General features: G+C 43.2%; 1 protein-coding gene across 1 annotated transcript; it reads left to right on the forward strand.

The window, feature by feature from the left end:
* The first annotated feature begins 611 nt into the window (after positions 1 to 611).
* On the forward strand, positions 612 to 22286 carry NOP2 (NOP2 nucleolar protein). The gene is made up of 16 exons (XM_058169483.1): positions 612 to 785; positions 3849 to 3894; positions 7333 to 7406; positions 8700 to 8938; positions 10085 to 10128; positions 10250 to 10401; positions 11267 to 11466; positions 11990 to 12079; positions 12162 to 12249; positions 12361 to 12501; positions 14530 to 14669; positions 14988 to 15077; positions 20374 to 20496; positions 20588 to 20685; positions 20791 to 20921; positions 21756 to 22286. The coding sequence occupies exons 1-16, from the start codon at positions 680 to 682 to the stop codon at positions 22064 to 22066; spliced, it is 2073 nt and encodes a 690-aa protein (XP_058025466.1). The 5' UTR covers positions 612 to 679; the 3' UTR covers positions 22067 to 22286.
* The last annotated feature ends 1761 nt before the right edge of the window (positions 22287 to 24047 follow it).

Genomic DNA, 24047 nt, shown 5'->3' on the forward strand with positions numbered 1-24047 from the left:
AGAACATTTCAGATTGTAAAGCACTCCTGGAATAAGTGTGTTTTTTACTTTTCCTCTGAAAAGAGAAGAGAAACTGCAGCTACTGAAGTTCACCCTCTAATAGAGAATTGGCAGAATTGTGCGGAAGTCAGAGGCTTCAGGAAGATGCAAGCATAGATTGCTGAAACGACATGGCTCCTATTTCCCTGTTGGAAATCACATTCACATTCTGGAGGTAGCTGTGATGGAGCAGCAGCTCGTCTCCTCAACTTGGAGGGTGGCATCGAGCATTAGCGGCTCTTCTTTTTTGTAACTGGTTTCTTTTAAAAAAAAAAGTTTATTGCATAAAATAGAAGAGATGAAACTGGGTGGATAAACCAGATCCCGCTTTCGACTTTTTTTCTTTCCTATTTATTTCTGCGGACCAGCCTCCCCCCCCTGCTGTACTGTGTAAGGGAGAAGAGAAACGAATCCCACCAAAGTATTCGCCCTCACAAATCTATGAATCAAAGAAAGCGGTAACTAATTAACCAATCACGAGGCCGCAGTAGTAAACGAGGCGGCAGAAGTAAGGTTGGGGAGGGAGAAAGGAGTGGCCAATGAGATTTGTCCGAAAACGGAAGGAAGTCGGGATGTTCACGGAGGGGGCGGAGCTTACCCACGTGTCCCACTCCACGCCAAAGCGGAGGCCTTCTAAGCCATGGGGCGCAAGTTGGACCCGAACCGGCAGGCAAAGCGGGGGCCAGGTCGGAAAGCCCGCAAGCAGCGTGGGGCGGAAGAGGAGCTCGCCCGGTTTTTGCCGCCTGGTAAGTTACTCTGCCAGAACTTCGTGCCGGTGGACAACGTACGCAGTTAGCCTAGGATGCTAAAAATAAATCAATCGGGAATCTGGTGGCACCTTTTCCGACTAACCAATTCTATTCGAAAGCATCAGCTTTCGTGAAGTGCCATTCACCTCCCCCACGCGTGAAGTGGCTAAACCGATGTAGGGCTAGGGTGGGGAATTGGGAGGTGGAGATCAGCTGGTTATTAAGATGGGAGTTATAGGTGAGGCAGATTGCAAGCCTCCTAATGCTGGGGTCTCCAACCATGGCAACTTTAAGACTTGTGGACTTCAACTCCCAGAATTCCTCAGCCAGGCTGAGGAATTCTGGGAGTTGAAGTCCACAAGTCTTAAAGTTGCCATGGTTGGAGACCCATGTGTTAATGGATTAGCAATTGTATTGGGTTAAAACCCTCTGGGTTTGTTGCAGCCTTCTGAGATAGACTAAAAGCCTTTGATATGGAGTCCTTGGTGCTCCCTGAGCTTACTTTTTTTCTTGTGGACGTTTTGTTACCCAGCCAGGTAACATCTTCAGAGCACTTCCCATATGGTGGCAGCATGGATAACAAAACATCTGCAAGAAAACAACCACACTCAGGAGTATCAAGGACTCCACAGTTCAACCCTGAGCTATATTGATTCTCTTCTATTGAAATCCCACAATTTCTCAGTGGATGGGGCGTTCAAAGTCCTGGCTTTTCAAAAACAGTCACTTTGAGATTTGCTGTAGTGTGACCTGGGAGTTGAGATACCCTGATATTAATTTGTCCTTGTTTTGAGTTGTGATGTCTAAGAATTTATAGGCACACATTTGAGATCTTGGCTCAAAACAAGGACAAGGTAATCTCAGGGTATCTCTAGCAGGTCTCATAGTTACTGTTTTGAAAAAAGCAAGACTTTAACTTCATTGCTTAGAAAAAAATTGTTGAACTTATGTACAACAAACTGTTCTGGCAATCTCAAATGATTTCAGCAATGGTTTTGATCACATTACTATTGTCACTTTATAAAATACTGAAATCTTCTCACATTTGCCTAACCAACCTCTCTTTAATCCCCTCTCCTCCATAGCCTCGCTCCAGTTTAAATTCTATATCAGCTTAGCCTTTCCATGCATTGGATGAAGTGAGCTACAACTCACAAAAGTTTATGCTTTTGCTAAAATTTATTAGTTGGAAAAACTGCTAGCAAACTCTGATTTTTCTCTCAGGGCTAGGCACATAAGGAAAATACATTTCAGTTCTTCCCCCTGGCCTCCAGTTTTTAGGAATGAAGATTGAGTTGGATGATTCTTTGATGGATAGCACATTACAGTATATAAAGCACAGCCTTTTTTGCTATAGTGACATTCTTGCACTCCACTAGCAAGTTGATTTTATGAGCTCTTTTTTCCTGTATTTGATTTAAGTGATTTAAGTATTTAGAATTTTACCTGTTAGTATGCTTAGTCTGAGATCAGATTCATGTTCCTGATACGGCTCCATACCTATTAAGGATATACTGTATTAAAATCTCAGATCTATAGTGTGGAGTTGGCTTTGGGTACGGCACTAAACTTCAAACACTGTATTTCATGTAGCCAAGCAATATCTCTGCTTTCCTTTTTAGGCTAGTTGTAAGAATTCTAAGGCTGTTTGTAGTACAGTACTTGAAAACATTTGTTGACATGTTTCTATTGAGAATTAGGTAAACCTCCTGCTTGTTTTCCTTTGTATATTTCCTCTTGAACAAAAGACCTAATTTTTGTTAATGTAAAAAGATAAAAAGGCCATTCAAAAAGTTGAGGGAAAGTGTTTTCTGTTGTATGTGTATATACCGTATTTTTCAGTGTATAAGACACCCCCCCCCAAAAAAAGTGGGTAGAAATGTCTGTGCATCTTATACAGCAAATATTGCTGAAGCCCTGCCTACCTGCCAGCAATTTGCCTCCTTGCAGCAAACAGCCTGGTCAGCTTCAGCACAGCTTGATTTAGCATGAACAGATGATTGGTGGTTGGATCTGCCTCCCGGAATACCGCCTATCAGCTGTTCCAGACTGTGAGGATCACCACTGTCCATTGCCACTGCCACCACCTATCCCCATCACCTGGAACGGGCCAAAAGCAGGACGAGCGGAGGCCAAAAATGGTGCTTGGAGGCCAAAAATGGGGCTCACGGAGGCCAAAAATGGGGCACACAGAGCCAGTGATAGGCAGCAGTGGCGATGGGCGGTGGCAATTCCCACAGTCTGGAACAGCTGATAGGACTAGGCGGTATTCCGGGAGGCAGATCCAGCCGTCAATCAGCTGCTCGTGCTAAATCAGACTATGCTGAAGCTGACCAGGCTGTTTGCTGCAAGGAGGCAAATTGCTCAGAGGCAGATTTTTTTTCTTGTTTTCCTCCCCAAAAGCTAGGTGCATCTTATATAGTCCAGAGCATCTTATATTCCAAAATTATGGTATTTAATTTTGTGCTGGGGAGGGAAGAAATATACAAATCAAACTATATTATTTACCAAAACCATATATCTTACTGAATCAGTAGCAAGATACTCCATTTTCTTGCTGTAAACTTGGCTGAACCATTTGATGCTCGTTTGTTGCTTCATAAAAATCAGTTTTCAATATTTAATCAATTACATGACAACTGTACCAAATCGCAAATGCCATATATCCTTCATTATGAAAAGTCCTAATATTTTGAATAGAAGAGTGGAAGGCAAAAGGCAAAAGAATACCTGAGACTTTAGCAAATACTTTCAATTTTATGTGGAGGACTTGAGACAGTAGGATCTTTTGGTTCTATCTTATCATAGATGTGCATTTTGTAGTTTGACAGTTTTTTTAAAAAGCTTTTTGTTGTTGGCATTAAAAGTCTCACTTTTCTGTTCTATCAAATTCAGATTTGTTTGTACCAGCTTTCCCGTAAGATCTGAAAACGTCTACATTATCTGCAAAAGTTTATAACCCTGAGAAACTTGTTGGTTTTTAAATGTCATGAAGGTTTTTGTATTTCTTACAAAGATTTTTCCCTCTTGAAATGTTGTGATTTGTTTTTTTTCTTCCAGCACTTGATGACAATGCAGCAAAACTTTCTAGTCATGCTCGACGAAGGTTAGTTTAGATTAAAATGTATTTCACAAGAGTGTTTTTTAATATGCATGCCTATAAGTAAAAATGTTTTCAGCTGATAATTGGATTTATTATACTGCTAATGCTTATTATTTTTAAATTACCATATTGTGCATTAAAGGGACGCGATGGCTCAGGGGCTAGGACGTTGAGCTTGTCGATCGAAAGGTTGGCAGCTCAGCGGTTTGAATCCCTAGTGCTGCCGTGTAACGGGGTGAGCTTCCATTACTTGTCCCAGCTTCTGCCAACCTAGCAGTTTCGAAAGCACGTAAAAATGCAAGTAGAAAAAATAGGGACCACCTTTGGTGGGAAGGAAACAGCGTTCCGTGCGCCTTTGGCGTTGAGTCATGCCGGCCACATGACCATGGAGACGTCTTCGGACAGCGCTGGCTCTTCAGCTTTGAAACGGAGATGAGCACCGCCCCCTAGAGTCGGCAACAACAAGCACGTATGTGCGAGGGGAACCTTTATATTTACCTTTTATTGTGCATTAATGTCCTTAAGTATTTGGCTCTCTAGATCCGTGATGACGAACCTATGGCACACGTGCCAGAGGTGACACACAGCACCCTCTCTGATAGCACATGAGCCGTCATCCTAGTCTATCTCTGCTGCGCATGCGCCTCCTGTCAGCAAGCTGGTCTTTGGGTCTCTGCCACGCATATGGGGGCATGCAGGGGGCCACGCACACATGCGGGGTGGAGGGACACATGCAGGGGGCCGCATGTACATTGCATTTTGAGGCTTTTGTCTGGGCAGGACAAAAGTCTTGTATTACAGAAAGTGTAGAACGTCATAAAGTGCATCATGAAGGGTTTTATCAACCCTGAGGTGAATTTGGTTGTAGCCAAAAGAACCTCCAATATAAGAACGTCTTTGAAGATACTAAAAACAAATGTAAATATTTACAATTTGGTGTACAACATCTGGCACTTTTTGCTAAGGCAGTAGTGATATGGTTTAGATTTTGTTTTAATGCTAAGTTTAAATCCCAAGGTTAATTGTCCCTGAATCATATAGTTCCTATTTTTGCTAAAGTGTGTAGATTAGCATTAGAAATTAATGCGAAATGACTACCTACTTAGTACATCCTCTAAATCTCAGTTACTGATTGATCAGTGCTCAGAGCAAACCATAAGATTAAATGTGATCTTTTATGCCAGGGGTGTAAAACTCATGATGTCACGTAGTCACGTGAAATATCATGACTTTTCCCCCCTTCGCTAAAATGGGGATGGGCGTGGCTAGCGTGTGATGCATCTGGCCTGTGGGCCACAAGTTTGAGACCTGTTTTATGCTATTCAATTTTATATAGCTTTGCAATACATGTATCTGCAGTTTAACAGGCCGGTTTAGCTCACGCTGGTAAAGCCTGTTATTAAGAACACAGTAGCCTGCAATTACTGCAGGTTCGAGCCCGGCCCAAGGTTGACTCAGCCTTCCATCCTTTATAAGGTAGGTAAAATGAGGACCCAGATTGTTGGGGGGGCAATAAGTTGACTTTGTAATATACAAATAGAATGAGACTATTGCCTTATACACTGTAAGCCGCCCTGAGTCTTCGGAGAAGGGCGGGATATAAATGTAAACAAAAAAAAACAAAAAAAACAAGAGCTTTTGTAGTTTTACAGATAACTTCAACATTATTAGGAAAGCATATTATACATTATCTGTGATATAAGGCTTGAATAAAAAGTAATGCTTTCATCTCTATAACTTTACATGAAGTATTATAATAAATGAAAAACGAAAATACTCTTTGCAATTAGTTCTTTTGTAACCTATTTTTATTTCTGCATATAATTACCATTTGCTGCACATTTCTGTTCATACGAAATGCCAAATGTGACAGCCATTTGTCTTTGATTCCTCTATTGTCCTTAATCACTTCATCAGCTTTTTCATGTGAAACTCATCAGTTTCTGCGGCAAATTGTCTGCTTTGTTCTTGATCACACAGATCAATTCTTAATAGGTCACCATCTTTATATTTTTGGTCCAGTGAAATAAGTATTACGGACAAGCTTCTTAAAACTACCAGGAAAGCGCTCTGTACTTTGTCTCTTCAACCAAGTCCTTTCCACCTCTTTTGAGTCAAACAGATATCCACCAAGGTATTCCTTTAATTTTGGGAAAAGGTGGAAGTCACGTGTGCTAGTTTAGTCTGTACAGCTGATGAGGTAAGATGAGATTTAATTTTGCCATTGCCTCTTGGGTGGCTTATGAGGTCTAAGGTTTATGTTGCAACAAAATATCCTTTTTCTGCTTACAAATTATGCTTGCTTGTTATTTCAAATTTTTAGTATTGCAACTTGGCATTATAATTGATAGTGGCACTAAGTTCAAGGAAATCAAAGTGATTGTCATCAGAACCATGAGTTTTCCTGCCAGTGCCTGAATTTTGAATTTTTTCCTCAGGTGAAGCATTTTGACTATATTCATAGACTAATGTTTCATTTCTGGGTCATAATGATGAGCTCATGTTTCATTGCATTCACAGTGCAATGAGGAAATTCCTCATGATGTGACAGCAATTGCAGGAAGTGTCTGCAATTCAGAGTCTGGGATAAGAATTGCTGGCAAATTTAAACTCTTGAAGTTTTCATTTCTCACCAGCACGCAAGGAAACCCATCTTGCATCAACTTTCTGATATTGAAGAACATCATATAATGTGATCCAAACTTTTCTGTGAAGTATCAAATTTAGCAGCAACTTCCCTTTGAGGGATGTGCCAATTCTCCTTCATCAATTCATCAGCCTTTCTTGTGTAAAACCTGTTGATTTCTATCACAAATCATCCCTTTTGTAGTTGATCAGCTCTCTTTAGATCACCATCTTTAGATTTATTTATTATTTTTTTGCCAATAACGCACAGTACTCATGTCGGAACAGTTATCATGATAAACAACCTGCATATATAGTTGTGGAGTTTTAGTTGGAGAGACTTTTGGTAGTCAAAAATTCAATCACAGTGCATTGCACTGTCAAGTATTCATTGCAGGTTTCCATTTCACAAACAGTAGCCACTTAACATTTTTCTCACAGCAACTTCCCACCAAATGAAGTGAAAGAATTGATGCTAAAAAAAAACCACACCAGAGCTTGCAACGCATCAGTACTGCCATCTACTGATGACCTATAACATTGGAAGTGTTGCTTTTCATTCAACCCAGTTTCTTTATTAGGCTTTTTAGCAACAGTTGACACAATTTTCCTGAAATAAGCACATCCATCTATTTATAGTAAATTTGAAGAATTTAAAAGGTCAATAAGGGAGAACCAACATATTTTTTGTTCTCAAACTGTTGTTTTGCTAATTAATCATTTTATATGTATTTACTCAAAGTGCTAAATTCATGTTCCTTCTTTTTACTGTCTTGGACATAGTAGCATTTTATTCATTCTTCTATTTCATGTTAGAGCTGCCAAAAGACGGAGTAAATCTGAGCAACTGCAGATGAACAAGAATGTCCCCAATCACCAAAATGTGACAGGTACATTGATAGAATCAAAAAATATATTTCATCAAGGTTATTTAGGCAGGTTGGTTGGAGCTGTTACTATTCAGGGTTTACAATTGATGGATGTAGAGCAGCAGTGTGCTTCCCCAACTCTGTATCATCGAGATATATAGGCCTTTAGTTTCCATACTTTACCAGTAGCCTGTGCTGACTATACTAAAACATCTAGAATACTAAGCCACTGAGTAACTGTTGGTCATTTCTTTTCTGTTAATTCAGGAGACTAGGAAGGATATTCCACTTCAGTCACTGGCTACTATTCAGAAGCTGGGTTCTAGTGGGACAGTGTAGGCAGAATGAGGATGAGATCTGTTCTTTTGTTCCTCCAGGTCCGACATCAACTTATTGCAGTCTGTTCATATTAGTCACTTGGACCCCAGGAATTTAGAGGCTCATTCTATGTCATTTTTAAATCTCTTTAGAAATCTTCCTTCCCCACCCCATAAAAATAACCTGGTGTTCTGTCCTCGGCAGTTACAAAAAGATTAACAAACCACTGTGCTATTTAGCTTTAACAAATTTTATAATGCTCTACATTCTTAGATGTAAGTTTGGTAAATGAAAGCTATTTTTGTGCCAGTTTGGTGCTCCTATTCGTTTACCTCCTACAGACTTAAACGATATTTAGCAACTCTGTTCAACTAATCAGCAGAACTCTAGCAAGATTGATCACTTGACATGTGTAATCTTAGTCCAAATGAAAGTTCTGTGGCATATACATTATGCAGGGCATAATAGTTGGTAGTTAAAGATGGATCTGGATTCCTCAGTTAAGAATAAAAGATGAAAATAGGAATGGTTGAAAAGTAGTATAATTGGATTCAACAACTGCCCTGCTGGCATTGATTTTGATTTGCTTGGAAATGTGACCGCATCACATAGCAATGGTAATCCCAGTGTTCTCTGTTGCTGTCGTTAACTGTGGTTAACTGCTGGTTATTAGGTGAGGACCCAGTTCAATCCTGGTCCTGGCTTGGTCTCTCTCAGCCCCAAGCTTCAGTAAGATAAGGGACAAAATGTCTCTTCCTCAACTCCTTTCATCAGCCTATGCCCTATGTCCTCCGCCACACACATCCTTCATCTCTCTCCTGCCTTCTGCCAGCCCAGCCACCCTGCCTTCATTGGCCCCCACCAACCTCATCTGACTTTCACCATCTTTCTCCTTTCATTATTCACTTCATCTACATGAGGTGAAGAACTGTGCTCTAAAGTATGCAGACAATTCATTGTAGTTGTTTCACAGTGTTCTATTGTCCTTCTTGGCAGCTAAAAAGAAAACACTCAAGAATGCAAACAAGGGGAAAAGTTCCCCAGAGGACAACCCAACTAACTGCAGCACTGATGCTGCCGTGCAGCTCGCTTCCTCTGCCTTAAGGAAGAAAAGATCCAGGACCGAAGAGAGTGAAGAAGATGAAGAAGAAAGCATGGCTTTCAGTGATGAAGATGATCTAAGTGAGGATGAAATGATGGATGACTATGGAGTTGCTTCCTCTAGTGACGAAGAGGCAAGTATGCTTTTTGGTGGCTGTTACTCAGATAGAGGGAAATATTTCTTATTTATTAAGGTGGAAATTCTTCTGTCATTGTCTCCTATTTGAAATTTGTCTCTCTGTTCTGTCTCTTTTGTCTTTTGTCCCTGACTTAGAACCTCATATTCTGTGTTGGGATTGCACGGTAATCTAACATTTCAAAGCAGCTGGGCTATCAATACAAACAGTATGCTAGGAGACATGTATGTTTTTTATTTAACTTAGTTACTAAGACCAACTCTGGGGATCTGCCTGAATGACCAAGAAAACCTGAAAGACTGAAGATGTTTGTCTCTTGCCTAGGACTTTGTTACTGAGCAGAAACTGTCAGTTGTGCAAGAGATGTCACAGTGGCTTTCCAAGGGTGGTGGGAAGTTTGTTTTATTTATTTGCCTCCTAGCTTTTCCAAAGCTTTGCTTTGAGCCTTGCTGAGTGTAATAAATGAAAAATAATGGTCACTTTAATCTTGCACCTTCCTTCCTCTCTCCTTCTACCTCCTCTCCCCCAATACATTTCCCTGTCATTATTATAGTCCCAGGGAAAAGCTCTTCCACTGAAATAGGATGATCTGCTGCAGCACCTGGAAGCAATTTCTTTTGAAGTTTAATGAAATTATTTTTATAAGGATCTCCTATTTTGTTTTGGGTGTTTTTTTGTGACCGTTTCTGCTCTGTTCTAGTGTCACTATTACAATTTATAAAAAGGTAGCTGAATTCACAGAATGAGTACATATTTTATATTTTTTTAAAAAAACCCACAGACGGGATTCTTTAAGGCAATAGTCCCCAACCTTTTGGGCACAGGGATCAGATCTATGGAAAATAATTTTTCCATGGACCTGAGTGTGTGTGTGTGATTTCATGTACTACCCAGATCCTGTGCATGTGCAGATGAAGCTCCTCTCACTTGCGTGGCTTGTTTCCTAATGGGCTGCAGCTGAGGGTTGGGGAGCCCTGCTCTAAGACCACCCAGAGTCAAGAAGCCTTCTCAGTCTCATTAAATGAAGTTAATATACTTTCCCTTCCCATTCCTTATATTGTAGCTCTGCATTATTCAGAGTGGGTGGGGAGAGGATACTCCTGCCCTTTGATTAAGAGGTTCTTTGTGTGCTTTTACATTCAGCTCCTGCCTATAGAACAAGCTGCTCGAAAACAAAAGATGGAAGGGTGAGTAATCCAGAATATTTGCTTTGGGGGAATTGCTGAGCCTTTTCCCTTTTACAATGGATCCAATTTTTCTCCTGTTCTATGAGTCCCCTTGCAAAATGGTTTTTTTTCTGGGTTGCAGGCAGGACATCAGTGAGGATGACAGTGAGGATGAGACACCACCGTCCAAGCCGAGAGTAGAGCAAGAAGAAGAAAAGGACACAGACCTGCAGCTCAACATGGAGGCAGAGGAGTGCTTCGTGCTTCCCAGTGGGCAGGAGATAGAGAAAGAAGATATCCTTATCCTGGTGGACCCAGAGAATATTAAGGGGGTTGTCCAGATTGCTCTGTGCCTCCTCCTGAGTCGTTCCCTAGAGATCCCTTTGTATGGCACAGCTTTGTTATAGGCAAGGTTTCCCAACCTTGGCAACTCTAAAGTGCATGGACTTCAGCTCCCAGAATCCCCCAGCATGGCTAGATGGAGAATTCTGGAGTTGAAGTCCACATGTCAAAGTTGCCATGGTTAGGAAACCCTTGATTATAGGGTATATGGTGAATTCATATAGACCCCTTAATTCTCTGTTAAACTTTCCATAAAAGGATGACAGTCCTGAATTGCTTTCTTGGAATAGAGCTTAGGTATCTATACCTCTCTGAAACATTTCAATTCATTTCCATTTTAGGATTTTTTTTTAAATGAGATAAATATGTAATAAGTAAATGAATGTGGTGTGATTCCAGTGTGACACACTTTCACAACCAATTTGTATTTTGGACGGTAGAATAGGAAGGCTCAAAGTGCAAATTAAGCTTCAGCCACGAATGTTGCATTATTGGTATTTAAGTACTTTGCGTGTAACTTTTATATTTGTACAAGGGGACCAAACAAAGTACTGAGATTATCAAATCTGGACTGCAAAAGTATATTTTTGCTGTCGTAGTTGTGGTTTGGATTTGTGTAATCCTAACCAGTGGTCCCTTGTTTGGTAGGTTCCAGCTACTCTTTTGTGCCCCTGTTGTGGAGGCCTGAAGAAGTTGCTGATGGAATCAATAATCTCTGGAATCAACTGCAAAAGGCTGAGTAAGCTATTAGTAAAATCAGTTATCTGACTTGGTATAAGACAGTTTCATTTCTGGTTGTTCCTTAATTCCTTTTCACCTGCTCAGCCTCCTGATCTCCAACTCATTCATCAGCGTATAAAAGATAATATGGAGGTGCTTCAGGATTTCAGTTCGAAGCGAGAGAAAGGACGCTCAAGGCAGGAATATTTATCCCTTCTGCATCAGGATCTTGCCGCATATTACTCTTACAGTGATTTCTTAATTGGAAAGATGACAGAACTCTTCCCTCTGTCTGAGGTACTATTTTTCTAGAAAGATTTTTAGTCAGAAACACAAAAATTTGGTGGCTGCAGTCAACAACAGACCCGAAATCTTGACAGATAATTATTTTGGTGCCAAAATTTTCTCAGTCTTCAATTTTGTTGGTTAAGTTTCACTGTATTGACATGCAGATCAATGTACACACATACATTAGCATAGATCTGCTTGCTGCAAGAAGTCGAGTATAATTGTAAATATTCCTCTTCTTCCCTGCCATCAAAGCTTCCTCTCACATAATATTAGCTCTGGCTGGTGAGATGCTTTTTGCCTTTAGATTGTTATTGGGAGACAAAAAACTGGTCTGGTTTCTTGCATAGCATCAGTTGACAAGAACAAAGAATTTTCAGTTTTCCCCTATTTGCCCCTTTAGATAGATGAGTATTCTTTAAATCAAGTGTCAGCTCAATTACTTCTACTCCATGGGGGAAAAACAATGTGTGTATAACCACTGCTTCTTGATGAGGAAAAATTCCCATTCTTTCATTCTGCCTGCTTTTAGCTGGTTGAATTCTTAGAAGCCAATGAGGTCTCTCGGCCAGTGACCCTCCGTACCAATACATTGAAGACAAGACGCCGTGATTTAGCCCAGGTATGTACCTGAGCATCCCGAGCCCTTTTTTCTCTTCTTCTGCCATGATTGGAAGAGCTAAACTGCCTCCTTTGTGTTGCAGGCCTTGATAAATCGTGGAGTGAATTTAGACCCATTAGGAAAGTGGTCTAAAACTGGGCTTGTTGTCTATGACTCCTCTGTGCCTATAGGTGGGTATCCCTCTTCTCTTTCTCCCCCAAATCCTGCCTCTATACATGTGCTTTGCCATTGCTTTCCCTGTATTTATCCTTTTGGTCTTTCTTCTTCCCCCCCCCCTTTAGGTGCCACCCCAGAATACTTAGCTGGACACTACATGCTGCAAGGTGCTTCCAGCCTTCTCCCTGTTATGGCTCTGGCCCCTCAGGAGAATGAGCGCATTCTGGACATGTGCTGTGCCCCAGGAGGCAAGACCAGTTACATAGGTACTCATGCTTGTTGGGGAAGAATGGGTTCAAATTCCCCATTTTGGGGACTGCCCACCATCAAGGCTGCTGTCAGTGTTCCGACGGATGCCCTAATTAATTCATGAGCCTCAAACCAAGTTTCAAAAGAAATCCAGTTATCGATGGTCTCCATTAAAAGGCAGGCTCCTTCTGAAGGTCCACTTCTCTTCTGAAGACATAAATTGTCATTCCCTTCCTTCTGCAGGAACAGTTGTAGGTTTCATATTGGTTTAGCTGAGTTCTTGCAACATAGCTTTCACTTGCAGGATAGGCAGAGAGTTGAAAAGGTTAAAAAAAAAAAAGATCTGGGTTTACTCCTGATTTCTCATCCTCCCAGCAAGAGAGCTAGATGATGAAAATAAGAGTAAAAGAAGAAGAGTAGAAGAAATGCCGGGAGATCAGTTTTAAAGCCTTTGACAGAGTTTCCCTGGACTGCCATAGAGTATGGCAGCTGTAGGTGGAGAAAATAGAAGAGTAACACTTTATTCCCCTGTGCAGCTACCATTTTATTTTTTTATTCTTGAGAGGGAATGTCAAGGATTCAATGAGGGCAGGGATAGAAATATCCTGAGTTGACGCAAAAGAAGAAGACTGTTAATATTTCAGCCGGAGTAGTATTTGAATGCCTGCAATAAACACAGAAATGCATATGGTAGATTAAAGAACATTTCTGGTTCTGTTCCATTTCCCTAATTCCTGGCTTGAAAAGGATTTTTTTTTTACTTATTTGCTGGAATTTAGTAGAATTGTCATGGAGAATTGGACTTTATCAAGGTCTCTTTAATGTCAGTCAGAGGGTTTTTAAATTGATGTATTTTCTTCTTCAGTTGTTACTGCTCCACATGGCATGGCTGGGGGGAAAGAGTGCATAATTATAGTCTCTTTCTCCCCCCACCCCCCTCCTGAGATAATTGTTTGGTAAAGGTTTAGATTCATCTCTTCAACTTCAGCACCTTTGTCTGATTTGAAGTCACTTGTTGTCAGTCCCACTAGGTGAACCAGACCAGACGATCAACTTCATAGGGAATCTGAAACTACTTTGATTGAGGTTGGCCATAATAACAGAGTCTTGCAAGTCTGTGCTATATTTATTTATTTTATTTCTTAAACTTACTTGCTGCCTATTTTGCTATGGGGCTACTCTAGGTGGCTTACAATAATAAAAAGGAAGAAAAGGAAAGAACCACAAACAGAACAGAAATGAAATAATAGAATGAAATAAACAATAATGAAGGACACAAAAAGATAATACATCGATATGATAACCAAAAAGATGAGTGGATGAAGAGCAGAGGGCAAGTGAGGAGGTGGAATCTACGATCAGTCCAGAAGCCTCCTCCACATGGAACTCGCCCATTTGGTCCCCAGGCCAACTGGCAGATCTTACGTCTTCTCCCTTCTTATACTCCTGTGAAATAGGGAGATATCTAAATCCCTTCCAAATGTTATCTATTGTGGACTCATGACATATTTCACCTCTTGTTGCTTTTGTAATGAAGCCTCCTTGTTCTCTGCATTTCTCATAGGAAGTAGGGTTTTTTGCCTTTCAATTTTGTTTACTAAACCAGTGTTTTTCAACCTCAACAACTTTTAAGCCGTGTGGACTTCAGCTCCCAAAATTCCCCAGCCAGCCTTCAAATGCCATAAAAATACCGTTGCCAACCTTGTTGCCTTGGTTGTTGCTAAGTTGTTTCATAACTAGCAGCCTAAAGGGAACTAAGTGTCATATATGGCTTTAGGGAGGAAATGTTGAAATATCACCCTCAACCAACTTTTTTTTTTAAAGAAAGTCTAAGGAGTTTAGAGCTGTGCTGAGTAACCCACAGAGAAGGCTACTTTATAGGAAATGCAAGCAGTCTTCTCTGTTTTGTACAGAGGAGAAGGATTTGCCTATGTAGGAAGCTCCAAAACATCATATTGTGTGGAAGGAATGGAAGCCTCTTGGGAGTTGCTGCATCATTGGTGCAAAGGCAGGGCTGACGTGCACTTTTCTGTTCCGCCCGACAGCTCAACTGATGAAGAACACAGGGGTGATACTAGCTAATGACAGCAATGCTGAGCGTTTGCGCAGCGTGGTGGGAAACTTGCACCGCTTAGGAGTCACAAATACTGTTGTGAGCCACTGTGATGGGCGCCAGTTTCCTAAGGTATGCTGCTGCTGAGGACATTGGCCCCATGTGTCTTCTGGGATGAGGGGCACCTGGTCCTTCTTGAGGTAACTGTCAGGGGCAAAGCTACATCAACACTTATCAGCCACTGCCTCAACCTTCCCCTGCTGAGCAGGACTCATGCCCAGGTTGCTGAGGAGGGGAGGGAGGACCAGACGTGGCTGGTTTGCCTTCTGTTCTGTGGGGAACAGTAGACTTCAAAATAAGAGTTTATTCTTTAGCTATTAAGCTGATCAAATAGAGCAGAGAGAATCAAGAGAGAAACTTCCTTCTAAGTCCATTTTTCTTCATCTTAAGGTACTGGGTGGATTTGACAGAGTCTTGCTTGATGCTCCCTGCAGTGGTACTGGTGTTATTTCAAAGGACCCCACAGTCAAAACCAACAAGGTAAATTTATTCATTCTCACTACATGAAGCACAGCAGTATCGGAATGGGCATGCGGAGTAGCTCAGAATGATACATCCGTTCTTCCTTCCCATAAATCGCTACAAGCTCGACCGAGGTGCCTCTCTAAGGATATCTGAAAGAAGCGAGAGATTTCATCTGGTCAGAAATTAACACTTTTGGCTAGATCTGTCCCTTGGAAGAATTGGTCATGGAACTAAACAGTGTGAAAGGTTCACACTGGGTTGGTTAAGGTCTGGCATATAAAAGATTAGTTCAAAGAAAAAGTTCAAAGAGAAATTTGAATAATTGAAGTTGCAGAGTAGTCTGAACTCTTGTGGATCTCTGGAGTATATTTAGAACCCTGATAATAAAATGTATATTGCTGAATATGACTGGTTTTAACAGGTTCAAAAGAGTATGCCAGTTTGTTGAATGGACAAAGGCAACCAGAAGAGCAGAAAAGTTTATTTTATTTTTGAAATAACAGTCTGAAAATAATAGAATTGAGTTACCGTATATACTCGAGTATAAGCCGAGTTTTTCAGCACGTTTTTTGTGCTGAAAAACGTCCCCTCGGCTTATACTCGAGTTCACGCTCGGAACCCCGCCCAGGAGGGGGTACCGACCGGACTCCCATGGGAGGGACGGGGAGCGGGCCCGCCGAGGTCTCGCGGGATTTGTCGCCCCCAGGCCGGCCCCCATTCCTGTGTCTGGTGGGCGGACGGCGCAAACTTGGCGGGCTGTGCATTGGCGCGGGGAAGCCCTGGTGGTGCAGTGTTCCCGTTCGCCCTGGCCTCCGTCCTCCGATCTCCTGCGCTGGGAGGCGGCGGCGAGCCAGCGAGCAACCGGGCACCGCGGACTTTGGCAAGGAGGAAGGTGGGAGGAAGCGGAGCTGCCGGCTGTGGGGGTTGAGGCGTGCAAGAGGAGTGGCGTGGAAAGGCCTTTTGTGTGTGTGTGCGTGTGTGTGCGCGCCTGTGTGCCCTAGGGAGGAAGCGGAGCTGCCGGCTGTGTGGGGGTTGAGGCGTGCAAGAGGCGCGCCTCCTCCTCTTCCTCCACGCTCGCTCCTCTTGCCGCCCCTCAACCCCACCATCCCCACCCTCTCAGCGTGAGGTCACCTCCTCCTCTTCCAGGCGGCGGCGGCGGCGGCGGCGGCGGCGGCGGGCGCCACAGCCGGCAGCTCGCTTCCTCCCACTGGTCCCAGTCCAGCCGAACGGTGAAAGCGACATGCGGCGCGCTCGCTTTCACCGTTCGGCTGGATTGGGACCGCTTGGCTTGGTCCGCGCGGGCGGGGAGCCGCCAGCCTTCTCGGCTGAGGGAGGAGGTGACCTTCACGCTGGAGAGGGTGGGGATGGTGGGGTTGAGGCGTGCAAGAGGCGCGCCTCTTGCACGCCTCAACCCCCACAGCCGGCAGCTCCGCTTCCTCCCACTGGTCCCAGTCCAGCCGAACGGTGAAAGCGAGCGCGCCGCATGTCGCCACCGCTCGCTGACTGGGACCGTGGAGGAAGCGGAGCTGCCGCTGTGGCGCCCGCTGAGCCGCGCGGGCGGGGAGCCGCCAGCCTTCTCGGCTGAGGGAGGGAGGTTTCAACGGTGAAAGCGCCGGCCGAGAAGGCTGGCGGCTCCCCGCCCGCGCGACCAGAAGCGGTCCCAATCCAGCCGAACGGTGAAAGCGAGCGCGCCGCATGTCGCTTTCACCGTTCGGCTGGACTGGGACCGTGGGAGGAAGCGGAGCTGCCGGCTGTGGCGCCCGCTGAGCCGGAGCCGCCGCCGCCGCCGCCTGGAAGAGGGAGGAGGTGACCTTCACGCTGGAGAGGGTGGGGATGGTGGGGTTGAGGCGTGCAAGAGGAGCGAGCGTGAGGAAGAGGAGGAGGCGCGCCTCTTGCACGCCTCAACCCCCACACAGCCGGCAGCTCCGCTTCCTCCCTAGGGCACACAGGCGCACACACACACACACACAAAAGGCCTTTCCACGCCACTCCTCTTGCACGCCTCAACCCCCACAGCCGGCAGCTCCGCTTCCTCCCACCTTCCTCCTGCCAAAGTCCGCGGTGCCCGGTTGCTCGCTGGCTCGCCGCCGCCTCCCAGCGCAGGAGATCGGAGGACGGAGGCCAGGGCGAACGGGAACAGCCCACGCCCAAGAGGGAAAGGGAGCGAGTGGGTGGGTGGCTGGGACGAGACCCCACCACAAACACACACACACACGCCTGTGAGACGCCTTGCTTGCATGTCACACACGCACTCGCTGGGGAAAAAAAAAGGATGGATGGATGGATGGAAGTAAGGAAGGAAGGATGGATTGATGGATGGAGGCGACCGCTTTGAAGCGCAACCCTTCTCCCGCAACTAAGGGGGGGGTCAATGTTTTCCCCAATCCTAGGGTGTGGGGAAACAGTCATTCTTTCTTCCCCCCTAGTCTCTCCCGAGATCGCACTGCAGCGCCCATCATCCCCAGCCGGCAATCTGAGCTCATGCCATCGATGTGGTCCTTGAACTTCCCCCTTCTTGTTTCTAACCCAGCCTAGGATGGCCGGCGTGGAGGGTGTGGTGGTGGTAAACGCCAGGAGAAAGCTTTCGCTCTTTTCGAGAGGTCCGCTGGGAAGGCTGCCTTGGAAAGGGAAAGTGGGGAGGGGGCAGAGATTTCTCCCTCAAAGGTCCCCTTGGAAGGCTGGGCTGGAAAGGGAAAGTGGGAGGGGCAGAGATTTCTTCCTCGGTCCTTCTAGAGTCCTTGAGAAACTGATATCATACAAGGTTAATAAATTATACCTCCTCCTCATTGATGAGTTTTTCATCCTGAAATTGATTGAAACATTGTACCATCATATGCTGCCATAGTATAGTGTTAACAACATCTGTAAAGATGATATATGAGCATGACACTAAGTTTTTTCTATATTTCCCCCTTTATTGAAAAACTTCCATCATGCTTCTTTCTGAAAACAAAGGTCATTATAATATACCTCATTATATATTTGATTTGATGATATTTCAGTTAATAAATACCATTTAAGGTGTTAAGCTTCTTTTCTTTTTCAGCAGCAAAGTGAATTACAACTTTAAAGAACTTTATTACTTTATATTCATTTATTTTAAGTATAGATTTTAGATTTTTAAACAAATATGTTTAGAGCTTTTATATCTTTCAAGTTATTCAAATTATCCCCTCAGCAGGTATATAATGGCATCCAATTCCAATATCATGTTGGGGCTTTTGAGCAAGGGAGGAGGAACGTGAGCACCACCTTTCGCGCTGGCATTCCGGGATTTCCCTTTGTTTAGAGCTGGGAATCCTCCTTCCCCCTTTTGCACTCCCTCCCTCCCTCCCTCCCTCTCTCTCTCTCTCTCTCTCTCTCTCACACACACACACACACACACACACACACAGACTTCTAAAGTCGATTGGCACAATGAAAGGCAAAGACCACAATTGTTTTAAGAAAGAAGCTTTAGCAGGGAGGGGGGATGGGAGGGTGTTTTAAGTTTTGGCAAACAGCCAGGCCAACTGTATTGGAGAAGGTCACACAACTGGCCTTAACATTTTAGCTGCTGTCTTTTTCCTCACACTTGGGTTTAATGATATTAGAGACCCTTATTGCCCTGCCAAAAAAAAAAAAAGAGCCACCCCAACGTCTATGAAAATTAACCTTCTGCCAAGAGACACTGTGCAGGGTATTTTCACTATTGGTGTGCATACAGGCTTAGATTTGTGCTGGGTTCTTAGTGCTTAGAGCACTGACCCACAGAGAAGGCTGCTTTATAGGAAATGCAAGCAGTCTTCTCTGTTTTGTACAGAGGAGAAGGATTTGCCTATGTAGGAAGCTCCAAAACATCATATTGTGTGGAAGGAATGGAAGCCTCTTGGGAGTTGCTGCATCATTGGTGCAAAGGCAGGGCTGACGTGCACTTTTCTGTTCCGCCCGACAGCTCAACTGATGAAGAACACAGGGGTGATACTAGCTAATGACAGCAATGCTGAGCGTTTGCGCAGCGTGGTGGGAAACTTGCACCGCTTAGGAGTCACAAATACTGTTGTGAGCCACTGTGATGGGCGCCAGTTTCCTAAGGTATGCTGCTGCTGAGGACATTGGCCCCATGTGTCTTCTGGGATGAGGGGCACCTGGTCCTTCTTGAGGTAACTGTCAGGGGCAAAGCTACATCAACACTTATCAGCCACTGCCTCAACCTTCCCCTGCTGAGCAGGACTCATGCCCAGGTTGCTGAGGAGGGGAGGGAGGACCAGACGTGGCTGGTTTGCCTTCTGTGGGGAACAGTAGACTTCAAAATAAGAGTTTATTCTTTAGCTATTAAGCTGATCAAATAGAGCAGAGAGAATCAAGAGAGAAACTTCCTTCTAAGTCCATTTTTCTTCATCTTAAGGTACTGGGTGGATTTGACAGAGTCTTGCTTGATGCTCCCTGCAGTGGTACTGGTGTTATTTCAAAGGACCCCACAGTCAAAACCAACAAGGTAAATTTATTCATTCTCACTACATGAAGCACAGCAGTATCGGAATGGGCATGCGGAATAGCTCAGAATGATACATCCGTTCTTCCTTCCCATAAATCGCTACAAGCTCGACCGAGGTACCTCTCTAAGGATATCTGAAAAAAGTGAGAGATTTCATCTGGTCAGAAATTAACACTTTTGGCTAGATCTGTCCCTTGGAAGAATTGGTCATGGAACTAAACAGTGTGAAAGGTCCACACTGGGTTGGTTAAGGTCTGGCATATAAATGAGATTAGTTCAAAGAAAAAGTTCAAAGAGAAATTTGAATAATTGAAGTTCAGAGTAGTCTGAACTCTTGTGGATCTCTGGAGTATATTTAGAACCCTGATAATAAAATGTATATTGCTGAATATGACTGGTTTTAACAGGTTCAAAAGAGTATGCCAGTTTGCTGAATGGACAAAGGCAACCAGAAGAGCAGAAAAGTTTATTTTATTTTTGAAATAACAGTCTGAAAATAATAGAATTGAGTTAGTTGTTGAGATGAGTGGCTATAGGATTCCAGTAAATTTTAAAAAGCAACAACACAAACTCTGGCAAAATGAATGCTTTGACCAAATTCCTTAGCAACACCTCCAGAAAGCCACTCAAACTATGAGCACTATCCATGCAATCCTCTCCTGTCCACATTCTAGACCTTTGCTGATGGTATAAAAGCCGTTGCAAAATGCAGAAAAATACAGAGTTCAGCGCCCCCCCTCCCCCGTCTCCTGGTGGAAAGTTTGTAATCTCCCCTTTTTAAAAAAAGTACTAAGATTTGTTTCTATGGACATTCATCTTTCTGTCTTCTTTCAGGATGAAAAGGACATTTTGCGCTCTGCTCACCTACAGAAGGAATTGATCCTCAGTGCCATTGACTCTGTTAACGCAACCTCTGAGACTGGGGGATACGTTGTGTACTGCACTTGTTCAGTCATGGTAGGTGCCCATTTTATCTGCTGCCTCCACTGACCCTTTTGTTCTGCTGGAGACATTGACCAACCTGATTGCCTGTGCTCTGTGGTGGCAGGTAGAAGAAAACGAGTGGGTGGTGGATTATGCCCTGAAGAAGCGTAACGTCCGCTTGGTGCCAACGGGTCTGGACTTTGGCAAAGAAGGATTTACCCGGTTTGTATCTCTTAATTCTGAAAAATGGAGTGGGGCACTGGACATTCGCTCAGAAGCTTCGGGTATTGGAAATGCATCACTTTTTCTTTGCATTTATTTATCTAGGTTTAGGGAGCGTCGTTTCCACCCTTCCTTGAAATCCACACGCCGTTTCTATCCGCACACCCACAATATGGATGGTTTTTTTGTGGCCAAGTTGAAAAAATTTTCCAATGCCATTCCTAAACCTCAGAAAGGTAATGAATCTGAAAGCTTGCCTTTTTCAGAAACCTTGTTTTGCTAACAAACAACACCCACCACGAATCATAAACCTGGAAACTAATTAACATTTTCAACCAGAATGCACTACTTTGCTGGCTTACCCTTCCTCTTGCTATCCACAGAATCTATTTAGTTGAGTAATAAGGCTTTATTTTGAGGTGGACCTGAAATGTACCTAAAGAATTGCTGGGAAAAGGGCTAAAGAATAGAAACCAAAGAGGAAATTAAGTATGTTGGGGAGAATGTGAATCTCATTATTTGCTGTTTCTGTTAGATGTCACTAGTAGACACTTTTCAGAATGGGTGATATATTTGGGTTGAGATAACACACCTATGGAGACAGGCTGCTGTACGTATTTAACATGTATTAACAAGTATTTTGCTGAAATATCATGCAGGGCCAGAAAAAGCTCCTTTGCAGTGTAGGCCAAGGATGCCTTTTTGGATCCAAAGCCCTCTTGCCTGTATTAGACCCAAACACTGCACTGACCCAAACTTTACAACAATATGTGTAAATGAATTTGACATTTTACAAATGTGTTCCAGTGAAGCTAACTCTTAAAGTAAATTAATCAACTGTAAATTATTGTGTGGTTTGAACATCCTAATACCTTTTTCTAACAGTGGTAAGGAAGGTGCAGTTTGAATTAAAATGAGAATTGGGTTTGTACCACCTCTTCTCAGAACCTTTAGTAATAATTGGGGCCCAGAAATTTCCTGTTAAAGATGTTAAAACCTGAAATTAATTAAAAACAGAAAACATTGTAATCTGACGGCTGCACCTAATCTGACTTTGTTTTAACTTCTAGATGAAGCGCCCAGTGAGGAGCTAACAGCGCAAACAGTAAAAGATGGATCTGCTCCAGCTCCAACTGAACCTCCACTGAAAAAGAAAAAAGGTCCAGAAAGTCAGCAGCAGGCTTCAAAGCTTTCAGCTGCAACCGCAGCCAGGAAGGAGGCTAAAGGAGAGTTGAAAGCTAATAAAAAGAAAAAAACGCTTGCTGCCTCCAAGCAGAGCAATTTTCAGAAAAAGGCCAGACTCTTGAATCCCTCTCCTGGAGGACTAAGGGCTAAATCAACTCCCAGAAAAAAAGGCAGGATACAACGAAAACCCCAGTAGAAGGAGGCCATTATGTTTGATACATCATGGAATAATTGCTGGCAATTCTGGGGTGACTGTTGAGAGATCTTGACTACCAAGATAACTTGTCCTGGCAAGACTTGTGCAGAAGGCATTTCCCCTTTGCGCTTCAGATGTTTCATTTATTTTTAGCCTGTTGAAGGGCAGAGATTATTTGTATGAGACCCCTACCTGTCATTAAAAAATTTCCTTGATTTCATGATGTGTCTGGATAACACTTCCATCTGCAGCCGAGCTCAACACTTGGGGCTATGCATTGATAAATAAATCTGGGGCTAGCAAAAGCTTTAAAATTCTTGGAAGAATTTTGGAGAAGGCTAATACAAATTGCAAGCAAGCACACAACTTTATGCTGCGCGTACTTTGGCTTCATTTAATCAAAAACCAATTTCATGGGTTCCTGGTTGCTTTCTGAGATGGTGGGTTTGGATTTTAAAAGTTGCAAATTACGTACATGGGATTTTAAAAACCAAAGACTGTATTTTAAACTTAATTGCACACAGGTGCAGCATGGTATAGTGTTATGATGTTCACACAAGGATTGGGGAAACCAAAGTCCTAGTCCACACTTCTTCCCAGTCCAGCCTTTTTAACATGATCATGGGGAATGAAATAAGGGGAGAATTCTGTATAGGGTGCCTGGAGCTCTTAGAGAAAGGGTGGGTGCAAATCTAACCAATAACGATAAAGCTCTGCAGCTGAAGCCCTGATCTATCTTGCTGCTCTCCAAAAATCCCAATAGATGAGGCTGTTTTCAGAAGTGATCCTCAGATGGTGGAGTTCCCTGCCCTGGGCATCTTTAAAGCACCCTCAGCTAGTGTGTGCCTAGTCAAGAGGTCTGAGGCTTGAAAACCTGCCAGGACATTTGCTGCCTATCTACCGGTATGGTATGTGTCAGCATTTATCTGTGGGGAAGTAAAGCAAGTACATTTAATTTGAAGGGATCCTAGGAATGCTGCACTGTTGGTTGTTCCTGAATAGAAACATACAATAACAAAACTACAAGAATTAAGAGTGAATTTGACTTGCTCAATAAAACCTAGCAAAATTTATATTGCTTGAGGCTGTAGACTTTGACAATGTCTTTGGATCAATATTTCTATTCTTTGTTAGTCTGAATTTTAATGCCTGCCCTAATAGCAGGGAATAAGTATGGACAAGATGGGAGCTAAAATGGAACCAGGTATTTGGTAAGCTGGAGTGAATTTGAGCAAATGCCCAAGGAGGCTGATCCCCTTCAAAGTAGTCAAGGAAGACTCGGCATATGCTTTAACTGCTGAAACCACAGAATGTTGTGTGAATTCCAGAATACAAAATGAGTGTGAACTGAGGAGCTGGAAAGAAAGCAGGAAACCATCTGACCGGAGGTAAATATTATTACATGCTGGTCTTTCAACTCCTTTTAAGGAAAGCAATTCATTTTGTTTGGACATTAAGAATGTTTGGTTGAATTCTGTAATGATCAATATGGCTGTCAATAACATGGAATAAAAATGTGCAAAAAATATTTTTTTTCATTTAGTACATATCTTCTGGGATCTTTTTCACGGGATTACACTATACTGAGCAAGTTCCTTCCAAATTTGTATACCACTGTTCACCATCAGGTTCAGATAATCTGTGAACAAGTTAAAGAGTTTGGACAGAAAACTGCTCTCTGCACGTTCTCAGGTGTCCTTAGGATTTTTATACATGAAATCACCATCAGGCTATTTACCGCTATGTCTGCCAAAGTGAGCCATTACAGTTGCAGCTCTTAATGCCCGCTGATGCTGCTGTGGTTTTTATGCCAAATCTCATACTCTTATTTGGAGAGCAAGATTCAGTTGCAGGCAATGACGAGAGATACATTTGAACAAATCAGCCAAATATTAGTGGGTCTTCTGACTTTTTCTTTTGTTCAGTTGAAAACGGCTTCTGAAGGCAGGATTTGATGAAGCCTAACTTCCTTTACAGGCTA

Source organism: Ahaetulla prasina, chromosome 2 (genome assembly GCF_028640845.1).
Source record: "Ahaetulla prasina isolate Xishuangbanna chromosome 2, ASM2864084v1, whole genome shotgun sequence".
NCBI classification, from domain to species: Eukaryota; Metazoa; Chordata; class Lepidosauria; order Squamata; family Colubridae; genus Ahaetulla; species Ahaetulla prasina.